Source organism: Aedes aegypti, chromosome 3 (genome assembly GCF_002204515.2).
Source record: "Aedes aegypti strain LVP_AGWG chromosome 3, AaegL5.0 Primary Assembly, whole genome shotgun sequence".
NCBI classification, from domain to species: domain Eukaryota; kingdom Metazoa; phylum Arthropoda; class Insecta; order Diptera; family Culicidae; genus Aedes; species Aedes aegypti.
The window spans coordinates 138,789,260-138,815,701 of NC_035109.1; the positions used below are offsets into that span (position 1 = coordinate 138,789,260).

Consider the following 26,442-nt stretch of genomic DNA (forward strand, 5'->3'; position numbering starts at 1 on the left):
GGTTTGACTGCCGTTCAATGATATTTTTACCAATCGAATCTTCAGGCATTTTGCATTCCAGAATTTTTGACGTAGGACTACGTCTTATTTCTCTATACAGGAGTGAAATTGGAATTTCAAAACCAAGAGCGTTACGCTGGCATGAAATATTTTAAACGTTTATAGCTGGCTTGACGAAATTCCTTGATTGACACCTCAATCGAAAGACAAGGCATCAAAGGTTCATGTCGTTTACTTATTGAATCCCATATACCTATCCAAATAGTTTAATAACTGTTTTAGAAGAGAACGTTGATTTCAAGCAAACCTATAAATAGGGGTCCTAGGGAAAAGTTGACGTCATTTGCTTTTCCCTCTCAGCTTGGATCGCATCTCAGTAGGCAACATATCGGCTTGCTCTGACCGGGCGTGCTTCTCAGGCACAGACATCGATAGCGAAGGACCCCCGTTTGTCATGCTTCGCTCAAACCAAACTGACCGTCGACCGACCGAGAGAATATGCCGTCAAGAAGAAGAGAATGAGATGGCTGTGGCCGCCATCGCAGCCCTAAACGAACGGAACGGGTTCTCCCTGCAGGTGATCGAGGAATACATCGGCGGAAACCACAACTGCGATGTCGGCAAGATTGGCAAGAGTGGAATGAAATCCAAGTAGGAGGAGGAGAAAAAGAAGGCAGTTCCTAAGCAAAACCCCACCAAGTTTCAAATACCGCCACGATGAAGAAGAAGCCGCAAACCTTATCGAGCGAGGAGCATTTCAACATGTGCATAATGACGGCATAATGTGTCCGAACCTGCTCAGCTCCTCGCTACCTGTGTCACAGACCGGATTGTGAAATTGCTCAAGATTTCCAAATTGACTCGCCCTTCCAGAATTGGCCCTGAAGGAATCGGTGCGCTAACGCAAGATTTGTACGACATGGCTTAAGAAAATCAGCCAAACCCGTTGAAGCGTTGAAGTGTTGAAGCGCCCATAGTCATCGTCACCGCAAATCTCATCGGTTGAGGAGGATTTCAACCAGTGTGTGCCGTCAAAATGTGTCCGTGTTACTTGAATTCAACAATTGAATCGGCCCTAAAGAGTTATTTGTGTAATATTTCTTAATGTGTTTTTCACATACTTGCTATAATCTCTTAATTCATCTCGTAGCATAATATAATATCTGATTTAAGGACATAGGAGGTACACGTCTTCGTTGAATTCCGTTTCATTCTATTTTCGCTTTCGAGCTGGTAAGAACTCCGACGAACCTGCTCAGCTCATCGCTGCCTGTGCCACAGAGCTCTTGATCATCAAGCTGTTGCAATTCCATTGACCGGATTGGGAAACCGCTCAAGATTTCTAAACTGACTCGCGCTTCCAGAATTGGCCCTGAAGGAATCGGTTCGCTAATGCAAAATTTGTACGAGATGGCTTAAGAAAATCAGCCAAACCGCTTGTTCAAGCGCCCATCGTCATTTGGATCTTCTTCATCATCTTATAAGACTACAAGCCAGAAACGATTTTTTATAAGCATAAACCCAGTCGAATATCATTAGATAGTTTTTACACACCAATTTGTCGACTTTCTGTAGATAGGACATACAACGCCTTGCTTCCACTTCTCCGGTAGCTGTTACGTCTCCCAGATTCTGACTATCAGTCGACCTTTTCGGGCCCATGATGAATTCGGTTCGGATACCATCATTGACAGCGGTCTTGTTGTGCTTACGCTGTTGAATGGTATATCTAAATTCATCCATCGTGGGAGCTGATTGGTGTCCACTGTCCTCTGTGCTGACGTAGCCACCTCCTTTGTTGTCTTGATCCCCTGCGCAGGTGTTCTCTGTGCCATTCAGGTGTTCATCGTAGTGCTACTTCTATCTTTCGATCACATCGCGTCCGTCCGTCAAGATGCTTCCATCCTTACCCCTTCACATTTCAGCTCGCGACACGAAGCTTTTTCGGGATGTTCAGCTTCTGGTAGAATATCCGCTATTTTTGCGAACGTTCAGCAACTCCATCTTTTGAAATTCCACATTATCCAGGCGACGCTTTTCAAGCCGGAACAGACGAATTTGTTGTTTCCTCCTTAGTCTCCACCGTTTCACGTTTTGCAGCGTATCATGCTATCGCATTACAGCCCTCGTTGCATTCTTCTCCTCTAAAACCTCCTGACATTCCTGCGAACCAATAGTTCCTTGACCTTCGTTCCACGTATCCAAAAATGCTTCCGGCAGCTTTGTAATGACTGCTGTCCTCCAGCAGTCATCAAGAGGGTCCCCATCAAACTCGCCCTCAAACGGGAACGCTGCCTCAAGATGCTGCGCGTACGCATTGGCGACATCTGATGGTTCCAATCGTGCTAGAATGTACCATGGCGGGCTTCTGTACCGTGCATCGTTGACGACGGATAATTTTGGATGAAGTTTAGCAAACAAACATTCTTATTCCCAAAAGAGAATTTGTTTAAATTTTCATGTCACTTTTTGTGCCCAGTTTCATCGTTTCAATCCCACTGTGCCCACCGAAGTCTTCGTCGGCTTTTAGCGCAGCCCAAAGAAGAATCCCGCCAACTGTGCTCGTGCAGTGACAGTACAAAAGAAAAACCCATTCCCGATCTCGACAATCCGCACACATTCATTGAAATTTTCGATTGAAATCCGCGAATCGGACAGGCGACCATCGAATGGATGTTATCGATGAGCGGAGTCTGTCCTCTTTCGGTCATTCGTTTTATTATGCCCTTTTTTCGCTCGGAAACGAACGACGATCCACAGAAGTCGATTTTTCACCGTGTGGTAAGGGGGAGGGAGCGATAGGGGAAAACGCGACAAAGGTTGGCAACATGAAACATGCTTCTTCGGTTTCGGTCTGTTGGGCTGTCGGCGAAGTGGGCTGCGGATCCAAGAAGGCGGTAGCGTTGGAGGTGGAGGCGGTCGGTTGGTTGCCACCACGAGTGGGAAGAAGCAGAAGAGGAAGCAGTCGATGGGTCGATCGGAAAGGAAAGAGGGAAAGGAATGCTATTGAAATTTGTAGATGGTTTTTATGACCGTTTGGTTTTAGCTTTTTTTCTGAGGGATGTCTGTGTTTGTGAGACTGCGCCAGATGTGAAAACGGAGCATTCGTAAGTTTGTCCCTGTCTGGTTCGAGGGGCTTAAATGGGTTGCTGAGGTAAATAGGAGGGAGATTCCGTTTGAGGGAAAGAGATGTTTCTGGCTGGATGCCAATGGCGGTTGTTCGGGGTTTCCGAGGTAGGTAAAAATTGTGTCCAGTTTTGTTAAGGGGTAACGTTTGTCAGTGGTGGTGATTTTGAAGGCGCATGCTTGCTGTTAAGGTGGTAGTTTTACATTATATGCTGCTTATATAAAGCATGTCTATGACAACTTGAGACTGGGGTTGCCAGATGGTATTGGTGAAGTAGAGTGAGCTTGTATGCGATTATGATACGGACTAGGGTGGAAGGAGCGCGCAAGGCATCAAAGGTCCAAGGTAGCCCAAATGAGACAACGAGAACTTGAAATTTTAGTTCGTTTCAACAATTCCTGTCGGTTCGCACGAAATCCGCGCTCGGCTCGGCTACGCAAAGTGCTGTTGTGAAAATTTTGTGATTAAAATGGGTATTCTAATCTGCTAAGCGACTCCATCACGCCCCAGCATAGGATTATTGGGATAGTGGATACAAGTGCCTAGTCGATGGGAAGAGTGTTGTGAAGGGATTCACCGATTTGATGGAATATTGATCCAACATCCTTGGAGCAAGAATGCGAAGAGTGCAATTCTAGTGGAACTGTGAAAAAGCAATGGGAAATCGGTTTACCCCAAACCATCGGCAGTGTTCCTAGAAAGGATTGATCGCCCGCATCGACTACGACATAGTTGAATCTAAGAAGGAAGAGTTCTTGTGAGACTTGCACAGTTCGAAGGATAATCGATTACTTTGTGCCATACCGAGCTATACCGTATTTTACGGATTCCGGGTACGGATTGATTTGTTTTCTTCTGAATTAATCCGGTTGTGTTTTTGTGTGTCTTTATGTGTTACCTAATTTGCCATATGAGTTTATTGTTTACCATCTTTGAAAATGGAAAGACAGAGAGGTGCTAGGTTTTACACGAAAAGGTTTGTTTAGTTTTTCTGTTACTTTCCTTTAATTCAAATTTGTTTATTTCTCCATTATCACCAGTTTCGTTTCGTTCTGGGCTAGGGCCATGTGTCAACTGGACAGTGTTGCCAATCGTAGCATTAGATGAATTAGAATTTAGTTAATTGGGAATCACCTCTGGACATCGATTAGTGAATTTGGCAACACTGGTCGGTTCGTTCTCGCTCCGAAATGTGAGTGTATATGTGCATGCTGCTCTTATCATCCAAGTGATTCAATCATTTCTTTACTGCTTCATTCGTCTTTCGGCTGTTTTAACGATGGTGTCGTATTTTGAACAAGACTAGTCAAACCGGCCGCTATAAGAGCACCATGAATAATGGCTAGCGGCGTATGACATTCTGGTTAGAGCAGTAGCTATGCATGTGTCATCTCTTTCACTAACCAAACTGCACCATCGCTCAACATCTAAAAGACTCTTGAGAGCATTCACTGTGTATTACTCTGCATTCTTGCCTCGTACCCTGAACCCACTTTCCAAACTCATCGCGCCTTCCCATCACGATCGGGTTTATAAATAAGATGCCTCAACTACAGCTGCCCACTGCACGGTACCGATGCACACTGCATGAGCAACGCAAACCGGTTTTTTGCCATAAATTACAATACTTCAAGTCCGAAAAGAGGCACAGAAATTAGCACACCAAACACCGCACGACGGACCGAGCCCGAGTCAGTGGGTTGTCAGCGATGCCAAACTACGGTACGCTTCGCATGCAATATTCCAAATTGCACTCTGTTTACACTCCCTGCTGGCAACCGCGCGTTGAAACCGTCTAATTCCAATGCCGTCACTGCCAACTTCTCCATCTCCACCGCCACCTTTACTGCCCATCAGGCCGTTTGACAGAATAACAACAAAAACCGCCTCGTTCTCTCACCAACACCATGAACTGCCTGCCACGCTCTCTCACCTACACCAGGAGCCTGTATTCGCCTGCTTGGTTAGCTCACTCACTACAGTAGGTAGGCAGCCACTACTGGAAGAGTCGATGGTTTTGGGACTTTTCGTTTTGGCTGTTTTCTTCAGTTTGTTTTCGAGTTTGTCCCGTCGCCTCTCCGTTCCTACCGGTCTAGATCGTCTCTTGATGCGAAAGGTATAATGTTTGGAAACGGTACCGACGAGCATTTCCAATGCTGAGTTGGAGAACATTCACGCTGCTGTTGAACTGAACCGTCGAGACTTAGGTCCCGGGAATAGGATGAAGTGAACCATCATTGAAGGAGCGGAAGGTGGCAGCGAGGGATTAGGGAATTCGAAGGGTGGCTGTAAAGTTTTGTAGCTGTTGAGAAACGGCAAAAGTTTGCTGAATAATGGGTAAAATGTGATATTTTCTCTTTAGACTTAGGGAAGTTATGGATTGGGTTGGAGTTTGGCTTTTTCAAAATGAAACACGTTTAGTCTATAAGCAATGTCTCCATTGTGATCAAAACTGCTGAACAAGTGGCAACCGAATTAACTTAATTTTTAAACCTATCAATTATCGTTTCCCATTAAGTAATTATCACTTATATTTTACATTTTGTTTCACGCGTGAATAAAACGTCGGTTGGAATCTACATCTGAGTCAATATTGTATCACACCGACAAAACCATCGAGAAAAATTTGCCGACGGCAGTACGAATTTTAAACTCAGTCTTCAAATCTGAACTCGAATGGTAATGCAGCGTATGGTATTCGTTTGGACCTTCCTTAGCCGATTGGTTAGAGTCCGCGGCTACAAAGCAAAGTCATGCTGAAGGTGTCTGGGTTCGATTCCCGGTTGGTCCAGGATCTTTTCGCAATGAAAATTTCCTTTACTTCCCTGGTATCATCGTACCTGCCTTACGATGTATACGAATGAGAAAATTGCAACTTTGGCAAAGAAAGCACTCAGTTAATAACTGTGGAAGTGCTCATAAGAACGCTAAGCTAAGAAGCAGGCTCAGTCCCAGTGAGGACGTAATGTCAAGAAGAAGAAAAAGAAGTAGTATGGTATTCGAAACTAAGGATTCTCATCAAATTCTTCAAAAATATCTAGTAACAATAATGTTCCGTTAGCTTTTGTTGTATTTTTGCCAGTATAATACATAATTTGGACAGATATTGTTGTGGCTTATTTATGAAGTAAGTGGTATTCCAAAATGTGTAGATGTTTCTTTTTCTTTACTTAATACAATCATTGATTGAGAGATTGTTATCAACTTCCCAACTCGAAAATATTTTGAACTGTGTTTAAGAACCTTATTGTGTTATCGGTTTTGTAGCATTTTTGATTGCAATAGGCCTTTTCATGTGACAGCTTCTTGTATGCTTTTGTTTACGTATGCCGAAGAACTATGCATACACGGGACTGTCATTTCAATAGAGCGCTGCATATGACGAGCCTAACCTCACTTATTTGACAGCTGTTGGTCCTGTTGTTTACGTTTCGGACTTAGTCGTTTTTTCCATCATTTTTTCATCTTTGCATTTCTATCACCAGCATGCTGATGGTGACGATTTTCCACGGTAGGAAGATAGAATAATACGATCCGTGGGTATCTGCAGTGGATTTGACCTCTCCTCGCAGCAAACTTTCACGAAATTAAGAATGATTCGAAAAATGTACTAAGTCCAAACTGTAAACAACAGGACCAGTACCTGTCAAAATTGATGCGTGACGTCACAGTGCAGTGGAGTATAGAAGAACCTCGTGTAACTTTTCAAAAGGACCTATGTAACAAAAGGAGACTTTCTCCTTTCTCGCTTTTGTGAGGTTTTCTACCATAGATCGAAAGACAATGTCTTTGGCTAGCGTTTCATACAAAAAATGCGACAGAAAAGCGTAATGTGGCTCGGTTATGGATTGAACAGAAAATAAACAATGAGAGCCCTTTCAATAGGTAGGTCCTTTTGAAAAGTTACTGTCAATCAGTTTCCAAATCAGCTGATTTGAAACGTCTTGTGAAAAAGGTCTATTATCTACCTCCGTCCATTGCATCATACATATATTGTTTTCGTTTCTAGGTACAGTCAACTTTCGTTCGTTGCACTAAACTGGTAGTCCACTAAGTGAAAGACTTTCACTAAACGGGCTGAGTTTTCAGCTGTCAAAATCTCAAATACAATAGAAATTCAGGGCTACCAACATTGATAAATCGAGATATATGTCAAAAAGTGACGTTTGTCTTCGTTTTAATTGGGCTGTAGCCCACCTAACGGGAGCCTACCTGAAGATAGTGTAACGAACGATTCGACTGTACTGGGTCGGTAATCAACACGTAAACAAATAAAAGTCTAGCAAATTGTAGTTCGGTGTAATCTGAATCGGGTCGTGGTTGAAACTATGATTCAGAACGGATTGTGCCAGTTCCAACCTTGGTTCAAAAACGAATTCAACAATATAAATAAGCAAATGTCGTTCGATAGGCATTATTGACAGGTCTGTATATGACTTTGTTTACATTGGTGGTAGATCGGTGCATACACGGGGCTGTCATTTCCATAGAAAAGCTGTCAAAGTGCTTCGAGATCAGCTGATTTGAATCGTCTCTTGAAAAAGCCTATAATTAGAACGCATATGTCGAAGGGATGTCAAAGTGTGAACGTGCATTTCTAGAAATGTGTTAATGCTCTATGTAACAAAAGTTATAAACGCCGCTCCGTTGTATGAAGAGACAAAGTGACTTGGCCGATTTGTTCACCTTCGCTTAAGCTTTACCCATATTATTATATATTCGGGTACTAAGCGGGGGTGACAAAATTGGCCATTAACCATGAATCAAAACAAAATACTGATTGGGTCGATTGTTCTACTGCTACAAAAAGTCGTAGGTAATTGAATAAAACGATTTATCATTTTGTCATAAAATTCGTGTGAAATAATATAAACTGCCTAATTTTTTAACGTCTGCTGATTGTATGCAAATTTTAAGCGATGTACACGGCGAAAAAATGTTGAAAAGATGATTTATTTTAATACAGTTTTTAAAAACATGTTTTGATTTTTCTAATTTAATTTTCTCAAAACCGTATGAAAGTTACTTACGTCATTTAAAAGAGTAATCGAGAGTAATCGGAAATTCCTGAAATATATCATGAAAAAATGCTGCGTAAAATCATGAAAACAACTTCAGTTGCTCGATTAATTAAAGAAACATATCTGCAAAAAAAACTTGTAGAAAATCCTGAAGCTTCCATAATTTCCTACGCGTCACGGATTCTTCAGGAATTGCTTCAAAAAATCTCAATAAAAAGCTTAGAAAATCTTCCCTTGATTCATCCATTAGATCTTGAGATGAATGAATGATCTTGACTCATCTAGGGATCTTGCCAGTTGATTCGCTTTGAACAAATTTTCTGAAGGTGAATACCTTATGCGAGTTCCAAATTAACTTGATATCATCCTTGGAATCTTCTATATGGAGTATTTTCTTGAAATTTTTCCAGCATTGAGTCTAGGAAGAACTTTCAAGCAGATCCTTCCAAAGATTTCTCGAATATTTACTCTTATTCTTCAAATGCTGATAAAGGCAAATGATTTAGCAATTGTTTTAGTAATTCCTCTTCCATGTTCTTGAATAAATTTATCTAGAGATTTCGCTTCAGATTATTCATAAAATACTGCAGAACATTATCCTAGGCTATGTTTGATCGTATGTTATGAGGCTCTGGACTAAACTTTTAGAGGAAATTGTGGACAAACTCATGGATGAATTATTGAAAAAAAAAAAAAAAACTGGGGAAATCTCAGGAACAGTTTTTGGAGGTTTCCTTAGAAAAATTCTTGAAGGAATTCAGAGCCAAAATCTTTGAGCAATTCCTCGGAAGATAGGAATTTTTGGTTAAATTCTTTCAAAATTCTAGCGATTGTACCATGGGAAATATATGGTAGAATCAAGAGATAAATTCCTGGAGGACTACCTAGAGACTTTGTTTGAAGTATTCTTGGAGTCATATCTTGAAGGTAAACGGAACGAAAATCATGAAGGAACTATTAGGAAGATCCGTGAGAGAACAACAGGAAGAATTCCTGAAATTATGTTCAGCAAATAACGGCTATTATTTGTGATGAAATTTTGAAAATACACAATGACTGGCGTAATGTCACGAGGAATCCCTAACAAAATTTTAAGAAGTATTCTCAGAGAAAAGTTTGGTCGGATGTTTTGAAGAGAGTTTTTGAAAAAATCTCTTCAGGTATTTCCCAATTTTTGATTTTCTCTTATTTTTGATTGGCTGGGAAAATATTCAATGCATTTGGCGTAAATCTCAAATAAAAATAAGGCGAAACATTTATTTGATTTTTTTGAAGAATTTCACAACGTTATTCCTCGACAACTTCAGAAGCAATTTCTTCTAAACCTTCGGAGTTCATTAAGCAATTTGGTCTAAAATGTCAGATCATATTTTTCTCCATAGCTCCATAGTTGTGAAAAAAAATCTAAGGCATATCAAAATAATTATCTACAAATTTACAGATTACAGCATTAAAAAAAACTTGGGATTTGGTCAAGTTCTTTTTTTTAATTTGTGTTTTTTTTTGGAGGGGGCCAATTCTTATTTTCTTATTTAAAGAAGTAATGTCGATCGCAATAATCACAATTTTCACAGATTATTTATCCTTCTTTATCTACTCCAGTAAAAAATCCTTCAAATGTTCTTCCAAAGAACTCACAATGAATATCCTTTGTGATTTTTCAACGAACTTTCCAGGTATTCAACAATGTATTTTCAAGAAATTCCTCTGAGAATTCTCACGGGGATTTCTTCATGTATTTCCGTACTGCTTTACCAGTTTTCACTGAGTTCCTCAAGGGATTCCTACGGAAAACTATTTCCGGAATTAGTAGTTTTTGTTCAATATATTTTTCTTAAATTTTCTTTAGGCTTTCTGTGCTTACCTTAAAAACTATCAAAGGATCTCCACCGAGAATGCTTTAGAAATTCTTTTAAACATTTCTCCAGGAAAATTTTCTATTACTGAGGATTTATCCAATAAATTCTGGGATTGTCACCACAATTATCTTCAAGATTATCAAGCAAGGATTCTTTCCACAAATTCATCGAAGAGTTTACCAACAGTTTTTCCAACTTCAGCTTTGAGATTCTTGTAAAGTTTATCTTCAAATTTCTTCAACACATATTTCAGAAAATCTTCAAGGATTCCTTGAAAAATTCTCAGATTTCCTGCAAAAACAACATGATTTTTTTTTCAGGAGTTACTCTAAGGGTTCTTCTACAAGGATATTATCAGCAATTATGCAGGATTAAATTGGAAAAAATCTTAGAGATTTCTCAGAGAAGTACCCGCAAATCTATCTTCATTTTCATCGCAGATAATTCTCTATATGATTATTTAGTTTTCTCTAAAAACAATTTGATGATGCTTCCCGCAATCCTTTAAAACTCTTTCGGAAATAATATTTTAACATTTCATAAAATAACTACTTGAAATTATATTAAGAACTATATTAAGAAATTAGACTTTCCTATAAAGTTTCTAGCGGAATATGTTTAAAAGTTCATTCAAAAACACCTTCGTGGAAGTTACTCGAACTATTTGTTAAGGGATTTCTTCAGAGAATTATATTGTTATTTTCTTCGGGATGTGGTCCAGGATTCTACCGAAAAAAATACTATTGTTTTTCAAAGATTTTTTTTCTTCAAACAGCTAGTAATTCTCTAGCGGATTTTAAATTTCTTATTTCTTTTTCAACAAATTTATTAAAAAAAATGCAATTCATACTAGAACTTCTTAATTCTCCAGAGATTCTATCAGGTATTCTTTAAGGTTCTAGATATTACCATGTACAGGGTGATTACTAATTCCTGTCAGTAAAGTAAATGTTCGTAGATAAAAGATGTATGTATGAATTTTAATTTCCGGTGTACATCCTGTTTTGCACATCTATAAATTTTGTTTTGACAAAGTAAAGATTAAATCTTTTTTCATTTACCTTAGTTTTTAGTCATATGTGTTGTTTTAAAGGCATTGCACCTGGCACCCACGTTTTCCACAGATATGTATTTTTGACTAAACTTCGCTGAAAAAATTGCCTGATTGAAACAGCATGTTACCACAATCTTTTAGACTTACTAGGGAATAGAATGAGACTGATTATGGAAAATTTTAGCGAAAAAAGTATGTATTTTTTGGTTAAAATATATGCTTTTGAATAACGTGCGTGTTAACTGTAATGCTTCTGAAACAATACTTGTGGCTGGAAATTGAGGTAAAAAAATTAATTTGTTATCTATGTATGTTAAAGATGTTGTAGATGTCCTAAACTGGATATGCACTGGTAATTAAAATTCATTTAACCATTTTTTTCTATGATTACTTATTTTACTGACAGGATATAGTAATCACCCTGTGAATATTTCCTAATATTTATACAGGTATTCTTTAATAAATAACATTTAGTAATCTATTCTCTATCCATTACTAGTTCAAGAACTACTCCAGAAGTACCTTAATATATTTTTAGAGAAGTCTTTACAAATTACGAATCACTCCATATCCTTATATAATTTATATCAGATTTCTAGAGTAACACATACAGAAAAAGTTTTGAAAGATATTTTAAAGAAATTTTCGGATAATTTCAACTAAAATTTGAAAAAAAATTGCTTGATTGAATTTACAAGAATTTAAAGTCGAATTACTGAAATTAATTCAAATGAAAGTATTTGTATTGAACAGCTTAGAAAATATTTTGCATGAGTCTGAAGTTAAATGATATGGCGAACAGATTGGAGTGGAATCCATTTTTTTCCTACTTGCAGAAATTGCAAACAAACTTTTTGGAGGGAATATTTCTGATTATTGTTGTAGAACTATAAAAGTTTAACAAGAAAATATAGGCGGTATTTATAAGGGCATTACAAAAATATCTCATGTTAAAACTCGTAATGTAATATTTTACTGAATTTAAATCTTGAAGAAAAATATGAATTACTTTAAAAATTGGTTGAGGAATTCCAGATAGAACTTCACCAGGGCCTGATGGACTTTCGAGTATACAATTTATCAAAACTTCTAGAATTTACCTTTTATCTTTAGACTATTCAAAGTGTTGATTTTTGGAATATGAAGAGATTTTCAAACGTCATGCGAAAGAAAGGAAAACAACAAAGCAGGGAGAAACAACAGATACACAACGACACAGTAAAGAATAAGTGATTATATATAATCTTTTCGCTAGAGGTGAATGGTTTCCCAAATTTACCAAGAAGTTCCATCAGAATTTTCGTCAAGAATTATCCTTGAAATCTAGCGGAATTCCTTCCTAGACTTCAATGTACATTTTCTGTCTTCTTCTGTGTGTATTTTAATAAATCCCTTTGCCCTTCTCAGTTGCTCAATGTTTTTCCACAAATTTTGCTATTCTTATTTGGGAAGCAAAAGTATTACTGGAGTTTTTCAATTAAATTCATCTGAAGATTGATCTGACCGAAAAGTGTTTTACATTCTGAAAATAATTTTCGTAGATAATTCTTGTATAATCTGGGTATTTGAAGCAGAATTCCAAAATAGCATAGATACATTTCTGACGCAATTTACGATCTAGGGAAAGTGTACCAGTTATGGCCATAGTGGTTCCTTATTTGGCCATATGTGAAATTATGATAAATTTCACATTTTGAATCTTTTTGAATGTTCTAACATCAAGATATATCTTGAATCTTACTACTACAACAAACAAAAATTTTCAAATTTTGAAGACATTTAAGTAATTACGTATGCCGAAATAGGGAACCACTATGTCCATAACTGGTACACTTACCCTATTATGAAAATATTTCTGAACGTCTTTTTATGAACTTGGCAAATGAGTTTGTTATTTTTTTTTTTGGAAAACTTTTTGAAAAAATTTCGATTTCGTTGGTCTTTTTCACCACAGGTTAAATTAATCAGATTGAAATTTCTTGAACATATTTTTTATGAATTAGGCCTTAAATTTTAACAAAAAGTTCCCTCTCCTGTTCCTAAGCCAATGAATACATGAGGTCCTCAATTACTTCTTTCAATAAGTTTATTCTTTTGATATTTGCTGTCATAGTATCATTACAATTTAATCTATCTTTTGTTCATTTGCTATTCTTTAGAGCAATATGTTCATAAGTGTGGGACAAAATTTAGATTCTCGCTCCAGTCCACTTTTTGGATTGCATTTCGGTTCCATAACAACTGTGCAAAATTTCAGCTCGATCGGTGAAACTATATTTTAGCGCCAGCCGTTCAAAGTTTGTATGGGATTTACTATGGGAAAACTTACTTTTGCAAAGAAAAATCACCAGAGGGCGCCCATTGACTTCTATAAAAATTCTGAACACAGACCTTGATAGGTATTTTTACGATGAAGAATATTGCCGAAGACTGCTAAACAATCCGACACTTGTGAAAAAAATTATTTAATGAAAACCTATTGGCAAGGCGACGTTGATTAGCACGTAAAGGAATAACAATAATAACAAAATCGGGCAAAATTTACAAAAGTCTGTGCTTAATAACTTTTTTCACAAGTGTCGGATTGCTTTGCGGCCTTGGACAATGTTATTCATCGTAAAAATACCTATCTTGATTTTTATAGAGGTCAATGGGCGACCTCTGGCGATTTTTCTTTGCAAAAGTAAATTTTCCCATAGTAAATTCCATACAAACTTTGAACGGCTGGCGCTAAAATATAGTTTGACCAATCGAGCTGAAATTTTGCACAATTGTTATAGGACCAAAATGCAATCCAAAAAGTGGACTGGAGCGAGAATCTAAATTTTTCATATAACCGTTTCCCAGGCTAATGTTCATAGTTGTTGTTGGAGTTATGGCTTCTTTCGATCACGTGAGAGAATTTATTCTCTCTCATTACATTGATTTTTGATACTTCTCATATTATAAATTTTGAATTATTTGCTTGTTTCAGCAAAGGCTAATCTGAAACCCTCTTATCTCATGAATATTGTAAAAATGCGGCATTAAATTATCTATTATGAAAGCAGGTTTTTGAACTCATTCGGCTTAATGATCCATTCAGCCTAACATGTTTTGGCTTAACAAACTTAACATTCTTCGGCCTAATGATCCAACTCCTTGTGAAACATGCCTTACTAGGGCGGTTCAAAATTTAAAAATGTTTGAGAATCCAATCTTCAATATGTTCCTTACCATCCTTACCATAAAAATAGTGTTCGGTGAAATTTTCAGCTTTCTAGGTGGTGATTTAAAAGTGGCCCAAAGACAATCTAGGTTTATATGGAAATTTCTATGGAGAAATTTTTAAATATCTTCCAAACACGCTAGTACTGTAATGCAAGTACAAACTTGTTATCCCATAGTAAAAACTCATTCTTGAAACCATAATAAAGAAATTTGCTTAAGAGAAAAATTCAATCTGACGGATAGCAGAAGAGATATTCATGAGTTTGTTTGTTATTATTCAGCTCAATATGGGATTATACCTCTGCAAACATGTACAAAAATCCCAAACAAAATTAACTTAAAAGGGATTTGTTTCTTCAGCAACATCCTTCATAATGGTTTGAAGAATGAGTTTTCAATATAGGATGATTAGTTTCTACTTACATTACAGTACTAGCGTTAGTTAGTTAGTTATCTTTATTAGGGAGAACAGTACTAGCGTGTTTGGAGGAACATATCTCAAAATTTACCCATAATAATTTCCATATAAACCTACATTGTCTTTGGGCCACCTTTAAATCACCACCTAGAAAACTGATTATTTCACAGAACATTATTTTTGTAGTAAGGAGCATATGGGATATTGGATTTTCAAACATTTTGAAAATTTGAATCGCGCTAATGTCTTACTTGATTTAGCGCTGTTGAATTTTGTACAACACAATTTAACAAACCTCGGTCCTCATACGCAGCATCAGCGCGGTGCTTTTGTCAGTGGTCACCCGCTTGACGACTGGAAAGTTAAAAAAGGTTTGTTATTCTTTGCCAATCATTTGCAGTTTCTTTGACGCAGTAGCGTCACCGAGCCCCGAAATCATGGTAAATGTTTCTCATCGCAGTAGAAATTCAGTTTTTAACAAACTAAATTTTAGACAGGAAGGGAAAATCAGTTTTGGAGTTAAGCTGAATTGGTAATTTGTAGGGGCTCCTGTAGCAGAACATCGTGTCATCTTACATCCAGGGCCCTCTATAACTTGAGCCTGAGGAAGCCAGGAATTGATTTGGAAACATTTCTATTATGAGCTAAATTGTAAAGCAAGCTGGTCTCCAAGCCTTTTGAATGAATGCTCGTACTCCAAAGATTACGACTCGACTATTCCATATGTTTTCAGATTAATCATGGAAGAGCTTCAGGAATTATAGAGCTTTGTTCAGGAATACATTTAGAGACTTTTCCAGAGAGCCCTTCAGAGAATATTGTAAAGATTCCTTTAGTGATTCTCTCAGGAATGCAGTTTGAAAATCTATAAATGCTTTCTTAAGCTATGACTAAAGACATTTTTTCGCAATTTGCTACAGAAAATCGTTTACCTTTCCAACAATGAGATTACTTCGCTAATTATCCCACAAATTATTATATGACTTCTTAGGTAGCTTCTTTCAGCTTTACCGATTTCTTCAAGAACTATCATATCAGAGTAATAACTAGGGACTTATTCCATATTTCCTAAAAAAAATCGTGTTCAATTTCGTTTGAGAAACCAATCAGAAATTTCTTGAAAAGCCCTTTTTTCAGTATTACTTTGTGTCACTTCAAAATCACTCGTTCAGGAATTACTTCACAGATTATCACAGATTTTTTTTTTAATAAATTTTACCAATGATTATTCCACAAACTCTAATAGGAATCCTTCCAGACTCTTTTTTAAAAATTCAACAAGGGATTTCTCATACATCTCCCTAAAAATTTTGTGTTCTTCCGAACATTTCTTGAATAATTTTTGAAGTAAGTTCGCAGTGGAATCTTCAATTTTATAGTTCATTTAGGGTTTAACACCACAAAATGTTACAGTAATGCTTCCTGTTATTCCTTCAAGATTTCCACTCGAGATTTTATTAAGAAAATTCTATAGGAAATTATGGGTTTTGTTGGGTAAATTTTCCAAAAACAGAGTAGAGTAATAGTTATTCGGGACACTTATCTAAGACTTTCTCAAGAGTCTAGAAGATATCCAGAGACCTTTTAAAGACTTCTCTCTTGTAGGAATTTATCATTTATTTTACTAGAATCAGTGATATTTCTTTGATTTAGTTAAGGAATATCCATCGGTTTTTTTTAGGGATTCTTTCTAATTATTTCCAAACAATTTTTTTAGCATCTCCTTGGACACATTCTTAAGAAAATCCTGGGTGAATTCTTTGAGAACTTTTTTGGAACAATTTTGGAAGAACTTGTTGAAGAATTCCTAAAGAGAAGTTGGGAAAAATCTGTCAAGGTTGTATTTAAATAAATTTCTAGTTACAATATTAAATAAACTCTAAATTAAAATAAGAGGAAATCCAAAAAACTCTCCGAAGCAATCTCTAGTTTTTTTTTCTGAATTCTATGGAAAAATCGCTCGATGAGTGCCAAGAAAGATCACTTCTTTAAGATAAGAATCTTTGAAGAAATCCCTGGAGTAATTTTTGAGGGTATCTTTGGAACAAAATCCTGGATGAACTCTCCAAAGTATCTGTAACATAAATCTAGGTAGAATTCTTTGTGAAATTTGTGCAGGAAATGCTCAATGACCTCCTGAAGAAATCTTTGAATTAATAACTGAAGGAAACTTTAAATAAACACCTGAATTTCAGTCTCAGGAAATCATTTAAAGCATATAGTGATATTTGGCGCAATGTCACAAGAAATCCACACAGTAATTTTTAAAAAGACCCGCTGAGAGATAGCTGGTACGAATATCTGGGAAACCTCAATTGAAATGTGGTTCCTTATCAGTTTCTTTCTGATCACGTTTTTTAGGCATGATGTCTCTTAGCTCATACTAGTTCTGTTGACTAGTCACATGTCAATTGTATAATAGCCTAGCGCCCTTATATTAAAGGGACCCAGAATTTGACTCCGCACCGGGCCCCATAAGCCCTATCTACGCCACTGCTTTGACCCAATGCCATCCCAATGGAATGGGAATAGATTATTTATTATATTTAGAAGAACACATAAAATCAAATTACGGAAGTTGTTTGAAAATTTATCAGGAATTGAGAATATCTCTCACTTTTTGCTCTCTGCGACAATCATGATCCGCAACACATAATGAAAGTCTGTTTATCATCTTCTGCTACAGCTCTGATAAGATCGGATCGGAGGATAGCAGTGCATGATAAAATCCATCTAAACAAGTTCCAGAACTCGGAGCAGTATTGCTACAGGTTGTTCGGGAATTGTTTATCATGTCAGTAAAATAAAAAAAACCTATCCCCAATGGTAAATAAGCGAGAAAACGGGTTTTATTAACACTCTCGAGAGGATAACAGTGCATATCCCCTAGATCTAATCAGATCTGTAGCAGAAGATGATAAACAGCCTCTCATGATGTGCTGCGGATCATGATTGTTACAAAGAGCGGTAAGTGAGAGATACTATCAATTTACTTAAAAATCAATCCCTGAGTATTATCGATTGCTGCATCTTCTGCTTCATATTTTTTTTCTTAAGGTATAGATAAAATCTGAAATAACTTCTCTAAAGATTTATATGGTATTCTTCCAGGTATTAGTTTAAAAAATCTCAGAATTGAAAAGCTAATGCTGACCTTATTTCATTAAAAACATAATTACTAATTCCCCTCAATTGTGTCCACTAATACTCTAACTGAGTAGTAGGTATTTACACTTTTCTTACTCTACTAGTTCTATGTTGTTAGCAATTTCCCAACTCCCTTCCACATCCCATCCATCATCGAAACCTGGCAATTCTTCCCAGCAGTCAACCTCCTCCAACCTGAACAATCGAAACAGCTGTGACGCCGTGTGTAGAGAAAGCATCATCAGTCGAAATCGATCCTGTAAAGGACAACGAACCTGCACATTTTTCACTCGTCTACCTCTTCTCAACAAAGCTTATGTCCGTTGCGTCTCCTCACTTCCCCATCTTAGGGACCACCAAGTTCCAAATACCTAACTGCATACAAAAGAACGAAGCAAAGAGCCATCAATCCCAATTATTGTATTTTCATACAATCATGATCATCATCGTCATCATCGGAGCGGACGACAAGAGTTTTTTTTCCTCGTTTAGTCGGAGTGAGAGCTGAAAGTTGGGACGGAACGACCGAAAAAAAGGAAATTCTGTGCCAAAACGAATCCCACTGCATGTGATCTTTTCACGGCTAATACGAAATTCTCCGCTCCCGATGGTGTCGGCCCAGCAGCAGCAGCCATGGAAAGGACTTTCATCTAGAGAGAAAAACTTCGAAAAATATCCCTCGAAACAGGGGAGGGAAAGGAAGCCCAAAAACGCATCATTATTTGCCCAAACATTGTGCTGGAGAGGCTCCGGTTTTGCTCCGACGTCGACGTGTGCATATATGTTTGCTTTTTCGGTTTTGTTATCGGATGGGGGAGAGGTGTAGAATGCTTTACACGAATTTAGTAAATTCTGCACAACTTATTTTTCTACACTGTACGAATTTGAATTTTTCTGTTGGAATGTAGCATCAAAGTCCCAGAAAAATATGTTTTCGGGATGTTCAAATGTTCTTATATATAGATGTTAGAAAATATATGAATAAAGTATGGATAAACAATGTTTCCTTCTGTCCCAATGTGTCCAAGAAGTTCCAATGAATAATGAGATCTTAATATATAACGTTCCAAAAGTATGAAAATAAATCTGGATATTGTAGGTTTTCCAAATTGTTTTGGAGCTTAAAACCTTCATTCTACCAGACCAACAAGACTTTAAAGGTTTTTTTTTGCACGAATACAATGTCTTTCAATACCATTATCACATATTACAGCCAACCCTCCATAACTCGATATAGAAAGGACTATTGAGTTAGGAAGGTATCGAGTTACAGAACACAAGACCAGTGAAAAGTGATTCAAGGGATTAAACTTGATAGCGATATGCGAAATATCGAGTAAGGGAGAGTTAACTGTATAGCTCATATGAGGCGAAATATGATATTATAGGTTCTCTTAAATTGAATCAAAGCATGTCCAAGTAGATCCATTAGGTCTAAAGGCTAGTCGTCAAGTGTCTATAGTCAAAATAGTGTCAAATTGACCTGCATTCGGCCGCAGCCGTTATTGCCCTCTAATCCCTAAATGAACCTGCATTTCTCAGCAGCCGTTATTTCTTGTTATAATACTGAGAGCACCAGTACTTACACATTGAAGATGCTACTGATCTCGAGTAGCGTCTGTTCTGTTGTTCTGTATTCGCAGTAGCAACTGCGGGCGGGTAATCAGGCTTATTCTCAGCCTGGACCAGAGGCTACCTCGAACTGCTGCTCGGAAGATTTGTCCACGAGAAAGCCAAAAATACCACGAGACGCATTTTGCGCCATAGTCCCCCGACTAGAGGCTTGTAACAAAAATATAATAAAATTTTATCAGAATATGATATGCATATCATATTATGATATAATTTTGTTAGGCTCCGTTATCCAGAGAACATAATAAAACAGAAATATAACATAATGTGTTTTATTTCCTTTAAAGATATTTTTTGTTCATTTTTAACAACTTTATAACAAAATAAATAGAAAGTTATGCATTTCAATAATATACAATATTATCGTATATCGAACAGTATTATAATTTTGATACTTTGTATCTAACATTATAACTTGGTTTGATATGTTTTTGATAGAATTAAAACACATTTTGTTATGTTTATGTTACTATTCATACACTTTTTGTTATAATTTTAGTTATTTTAACAACATCCTGCATCAAGTTTGTAACAATCTATGTTCGAAAAAACCTTATATTATAATAACATATGCTGATATAATTTTGTTATGTACCCTCAGTCGGGCCCACACGGAATCCGTACCACCTCTGCTCGAGTATTGCGTTCGCATCGTATGACGAAAGCGCGATCAAAGTCCTGTTCAGGCTTGAACAGTTGCCGAGTCACCGCCGCCGTCGCCCGGTAGCAGCAGACGAAGCTGCATAACTTCATTTTTCTTTTTATGCTCGCTCTTTCTCTCGCCTGCTGCTCGCTTTTCCGCCCCCTCCACCTTCGGCTGATTTGGGAAAATGCTCCGTATAGGTACGGTGTTCGAGCCGAAGCGTGACTTGTAGCTAGTCAAACACCGAAACCCGAAGAAAGGTGGCGTTGAACACGGTACGGTGTGATGTGCGGAGCGAACTGCCACTCATCTTCGATTACGTATCAACCGTTTCAGCCAGCAGCGAGGGGGGAATCGCGTCGGGATTGCTTCTCGGTTGTCGGTCACCGTGAGCGAACGGTGCGCGGTGATTAATCACCTGACTGTATTGGTTCGGTTGATACCGCGCGCCGCATCGGATGCGGGGATTCTTGGTTGTCTTGGTCGCGCTCTCTCTGTCGTCGGTAACTATGGAGATGCGTCCATCCAGTTGGTTGAGTGGGGCGGTGGTAGAAGGCATTGTATCGCAGCAGCCCGGGTACGAAGTACAGGGCTGGTACCATTTTTTTAAGAGACTCGATCACTATTTGAATGCAAGTTTCTTAGAAGTCTCTTTTTTTCGATGGAAGGTGTCCAAAGTCTCTTTTTGGAACAAAATGATCAGTTAAAACACTATTTTTTTTCTTCTTGCAATGAAGCATGATGTAAAATTCTTAAGGTTTGGAAAATCTCCACTTTTATCGACTTTTATCAAAAATTTCCTAGATTCATAAAAAAGGCATCAGGAATGCTTCTAGTGATTTCTTTAGAGATTCCTGCTGGAATACTTTTAGGGACTTTCACTTCTAAAATACCTCAAGAGATTTTCTACAAATTCTCCCAAAATTTCGTCCACGAATTCCACTTCAGATTTTTCAAGGGATTTTTGAAGGAATTTCTCTAAAATTTGCTTCTGAAAATCTACAATGCAACTAACTCCAGTAATTTGCACAGTGGATACTCTGAAAATCTAAAGATTTTTCCATCAATTTCTCCAGTAGTTCCTCTAGCTAATTTTCCAAAGATTCCCTCAGGAGTTCGTTCAAGAAAATTCTCAAAAGATTTTTCCTGAGATTTTTCTTTAAATAAATTTGTTAATCATTTCTCTCTTATGACCAAGGCTGTTAAATGTCATGAATACCACGTGACTTTGACAATTGAATATTGTCAATTTCATTGTTCCCCGTGGAAAAAGTTATCGGAAAATGTTATTCCCCGTGACCTTTCTAAATAACTTATCGGTTGGCAATATTTGCTAAAACAATATTTCGCATGGGAAGGTGCTATCAGCATTTGAATTTTTGCAAAATTTTGACATTTAACAGCACTATCCAAGACTATGACTCAGAACTGGCAGCAGATCTCTTTTCAGAGACTTGGATAGTATTTAAATTCAACTTTCAAAAAAGTTATTTTATTTTTTGACGGAAGATCTCTATAGTCTGTTTTCAAATAAAAATGGTAATTTTTTCCTTGAGGTAAATTCTGCTCCAAAATATAAAAAGCTCTATAGAAATCTTCAGAGAAACTTACGCCAGTGGCGCAACCAAGGGGTGTTTTTGGGGGTCACCCAACCCCCCCCCCTTACCCCCCCTTAGAGCAGATAAATGTATAAGGATTGCTCAATATATTTTTAAAGATCAACACTGCACATTCTGCAAACACAGGAACAGTAAGTTGTATTAACATATTTATTTTTATAAGTTGTGGGTTTCGAATTCTTAGACCAACCAAGGTTTTATAAAAATGATTTTTTTTTCAACAGCTGATTAATGCAGCATCTGAAGTTTCAACGTTTCAATTAGCTCAGCATTTAGTCTAATTAGGGATTTTTCAATTTATAAACGGAGACGTCATCCTCACTGCAAATGCTTTAATAAATACCAGTAATGATTATTCACCTCCGACTGCATATTAATGCATTAAAAGATCATTCTCATCGTTGGAAAACTTACATGCGTTTTTAAGGACCGTTCGCCAGAGTGATTGAAAACTACCACGCTTATATGCACCCAAATGAAGACGTATGTGAAGAAAAAGCTCTAGATGAACTTTCGAACAAATCACGAAGGAACGAATTAAATTTTTATCAAAATATTTAAATCACATTTAAACTAGTTTTTCGTGTTTGGAAAGTTAAGTCTATACTCAACTCAAAAAGAGAGGAATATTCTTTGGAGTCCTATGCTTTTTTCCATCTACCACAAGCGCATTTTGGAAAAGTTTTGGGAAATTTCACCATGCGCAGCAGACTCCTACTATATTACGGTGTAGGTTCATATAAAAATGGTAAAATATACATAGATTTGTCAAATGTTAGCCTAAAAATAGGTTTACATTATTCAATTCTAAATTGCTTATCACCAAAAATCACATCACTAAAAAGTTTACAAGTTTACAAATACAAGTTTTTTTCAGGAGATGTATATTAAGAACTCTTTCAGCAATTCATCTATAAAATTGACCTGGAATTCATTTCAAATTCTCTCGATATATTTCCTCTTCTTCTCTAGGAATACCTTCAGAATTTCATACCAAAATTACTTCTGCAGTTTTTCCAAATATTTCTCGAGTATTTTTTTTCAAGTAGAACCTCCATGGACTCATTGTGCACAGCAGCAATTGATAAAGTACTTCTTACGATCATTCCTACATAAACTTCTTCTGATTTTCCGCCCGATGTTGTTCTTGGATTTCCTTCAGATCATTTACTGGATATTATCCAAGCATTCGATTGATTACTTTTTAGCAACTCATCTAGAGAATCCTACAATACATTCTAGAAGCTCACGATTTCTTAAGGATACCCTTTCCTGATATTCATCGCAGACTACTGTATGCTTTACTTAGATGTGTCTTCTTGATTTGCTAAATTTTGCTAGAACAATTTCTCAAAATATCCTCGACAATTCCTTGAAAAATTCCTTAATAAATTCTTCAAAAGCTAATTCCTTGAGAAATTTCTAAAGAAAAATTGGAGTGCTCGCTGAAAGAATATTACAGCCAAATCTCCATAACTTGATATTGAAAGGACCAAGACCATGTATCGAGTTATTGAACACAAAACCGGTGCAAATGCGATCCAAGGGACCTTAAAGGTAGCCATGAAATCCAACTTTTACAATGGTATTTTACTGCCGTTCTACGCATATTTGTACCGCGATCCATAAAGTTTACATATAATATGGGAAAGTAGGCATAGAACTAGAGATGGGCAAAACGGTTCATCTCTGTGAACGGATCCGACTCGAAACTCTCATATTAGTGAACCGGATCTTTTGAACGGTTCAGTCCCTATTGCGCGACATGCTTCGTACCTTTCGTATCTTTCGGTCTTTTATTATTTGTGCATTATCTCCTAGAAACTCACGATATTACTCGGCCGATTTCCCCTACCCGAACCAAAAGTTTGAATCAAAATGCGCTTTGCCATTCAAACGAGGACTTTTTTCTCTCTTTGTTTCATAAGCCTGTATGCAAGTGAGCGGAGCAAGTTAGTTGGTTAACTATGTACATATGCAGAGAGTACGAAGCTGCAGCAATTGTGTTTGCATGTATGCCGTGGCGCGCAAAGCAAGCGTGTCAAGCGTTATAGTAAAGCCGAGAGAGGAACGAAGCAATAGAATAGGGGGAAAAAATCGTTTTTTTTTTCGGGTCATTTTTTGTGTGATCCATGCTGGAGAATATGGTTCCTTTGGCAATTGCTAAAGCTTTTAGAATTCTCTATGAAAAATGTGGCAAAAATCATACGCTAGAGTGATAATCCAAAAAACCAGAAACACGCAAAAAGGAGGAAAGACTTCAAGTAACAGAAAACACCATTTATTCAAAGGTGCACCGAGAGTTTGTTATTTTTTAACAGATATCTGGATTTGACTTTTTGTTGAAAAAACTTTGATTTTTTTAATATGTTCATAAATACAGTTCGTGCTTATTGCATGAATGTCTCTACTATTCAACATTATTGGCACATTATTATGGATTACGGAAATGGAATAAAGTCGGTGAAAGTTTGGCAGGTTTTCTTTAATTGTTGTTGCCAATTGAATTGTAATCATGTTGAGAATCCTATGGCAGAGGTTGGTACGATGTTTAGTCCAAAATGGAATAGTAAGTACAAATAGCTTTCTTTCATGGTACAATAATTTTAAAGCATGTGCTCAAACTTTAATAACATTTGAATGCTGCAAATAAAGCGAAGATAAAAAAATACATGACTTAGAACTTTCCAAGTTTAGTTCGTCACAGTCCTTAGTGCCACTTTAAATTACATTACGGGAAAAACGCTGTAGAAAATTACCTAGTTGACCGATCCTTCTCAATGTCTCAGACAATAATAAAAAGGCTATTAGTAAGCTTTTGGAATTTTTATTTGATTCAGCATCAACACCATAACCGTATGCTCAAACCTTACGCTTAGCTCCACTTGTTAGGTTCTATGCAACAGCTGACTCCAGCTTCTTTTATACGGGAATCCACTGTTTCTTCATGTTGCCTGTTGCGTAAAGCCTGTTTTATACAGGGTGGGTGTACGGCTGTCAACTACAAACAAAGCTCGCCTAACAATCATCTCTCGGGCGGGCCGTCCCAAACAGCATCATCTCTCACACGGGGCGACCCAAACAGCACAGGTCGAATGCGGGCCATGCCAGACAGCAAATGCTGATGCATTTCAACATTCAAACAGCGGGATGCCTAGCAGCGTTGTGAGCCAAACGAATACACCCACAAAACATGTACGGTAGGCGAACCTCGTTGCGTATACCCCCCCTGGTTTTATACCCCAGTATTTTTCGATGGGTTTTAGTTCCGGTGGGGTGAGTTCAAGTCCATGGGTACGAAAGAGACCCCATTCGTATGGTACAACAATTAGAATAATGCGACAGAAGATCATTAAGCCGACGTAGAACCAGACACTTCTGTAGACACTCTTTGAGGTCGATCTCCCCGTTTACAGTTTCAGTAGTCACGTTAGGCGCATTCAGTTTGTCACATGAGCAGATCTCTGTCAAATCATGTGTTTATTGGTGTACTTTGGAAGTTTTTGCTTCTTTACTTCAGTTACTGACCGAAAACATTGAAATATAATAGAACATCAATATTGATCCGTTGACCGTTGACTGCACGATTCTGAGTTGTTTTCCGATGTTCCTATGAGAGATTTGAGGATATCTCAGGTTCTTGCACACAATCAATTTGTGACGTTGCTTTTCGGATGACGCCATATTTCAAATTTTCTAAAAACTGACAGTGATAAAATGACAGTGCAAACAATACACTCTAAACGATTTCGAACCAAACTTTGAAGTGTAAATACTCAGTGGATAATTTTCTTACAGCTTCTTTTCGTGATGAAATTTCTTGTGGGACACGTTTAATGGAAAAATTCATGTAAATATTCTTGGTGGAATCTCAGGAGTAATTTCTAGGGTTATATCTTCAGAAAATATCCAGATACTTGAAAAAAAAATGGTGGAATACCTTATCAAATCCGTAAAAGAATCATGAAAATGAACTGTTAAATAAGCTTTGTAGTAATATTTGAAGAAATTCCTGAAAAAAAAAACGATATAAAAACTGCAGTTTCTTAGCAGCAAAACTTGTGGTAGAGTCATGAATAATACCTGTCGTAGTTAAAAAAATCTTCAAAAGATCCTTAGAAAAATGTCTGGCTGGATTATCTGTAAAAAGCGCAAGGAAATTCTTATCTCCTGGTTCCTGTTTGCATATTTTCTCTTTTCTTGGTTTCTGGTTTCTTGGTACGGTCTGAGTTTAATCAAAGACGAAATAAAGACCTCCATGTTCCTTGCAGTTGCCTAAAACTTTAGGGCACGTAAGGTGATGGAGAAACATCTAGAATTGCCATGAAAAGTGTACTGCAATCTGTCATACTTGGGTACTATTTGCAGTTTCAAAGGGCCAAATGGTCGGTGTTTAGACAGACTGAACCAAGTGTTGTTTTAATGGTTTCAGGAAAATGTACCTGTACGTCGCATACGAAATGTTAAAATATTGGCATCATTCGCTGTAATAATGTACCGTAAATTCGGGTGAAATTGATCAGTAGGGTGAAATTGATCACTGTGTCACTCGATTTTATTTAATTCTAATGGAGCACAAATATCAATGTAACCCACAGTGAATGAACGTTGTTTGTCGTAAGTATGTCCAAATTGTGTGTTGTGAAGTTTTTTGCGTTCAAAAATGTTCATTTCTATGAAAATAATGTAACATTTCAAAATCTTGTACGGTG

General features: G+C 37.3%; 1 protein-coding gene across 1 annotated transcript in view; it reads left to right on the forward strand.

The window, feature by feature from the left end:
- The first annotated feature begins 3,446 nt into the window (after positions 1 to 3,446).
- LOC110677691 (polyhomeotic-proximal chromatin protein) overlaps positions 3,447 to 26,442 on the forward strand; it is a 74,979-nt gene continuing 51,983 nt past the window's right edge. Inside the window, exon 1 of the mRNA XM_021848758.1 lies at positions 3,447 to 4,103. Coding sequence (XP_021704450.1) covers positions 4,066 to 4,103 — 38 coding nt within the window. The 5' untranslated portion in view covers positions 3,447 to 4,065. The remainder of the gene's footprint in view (positions 4,104 to 26,442) is intronic.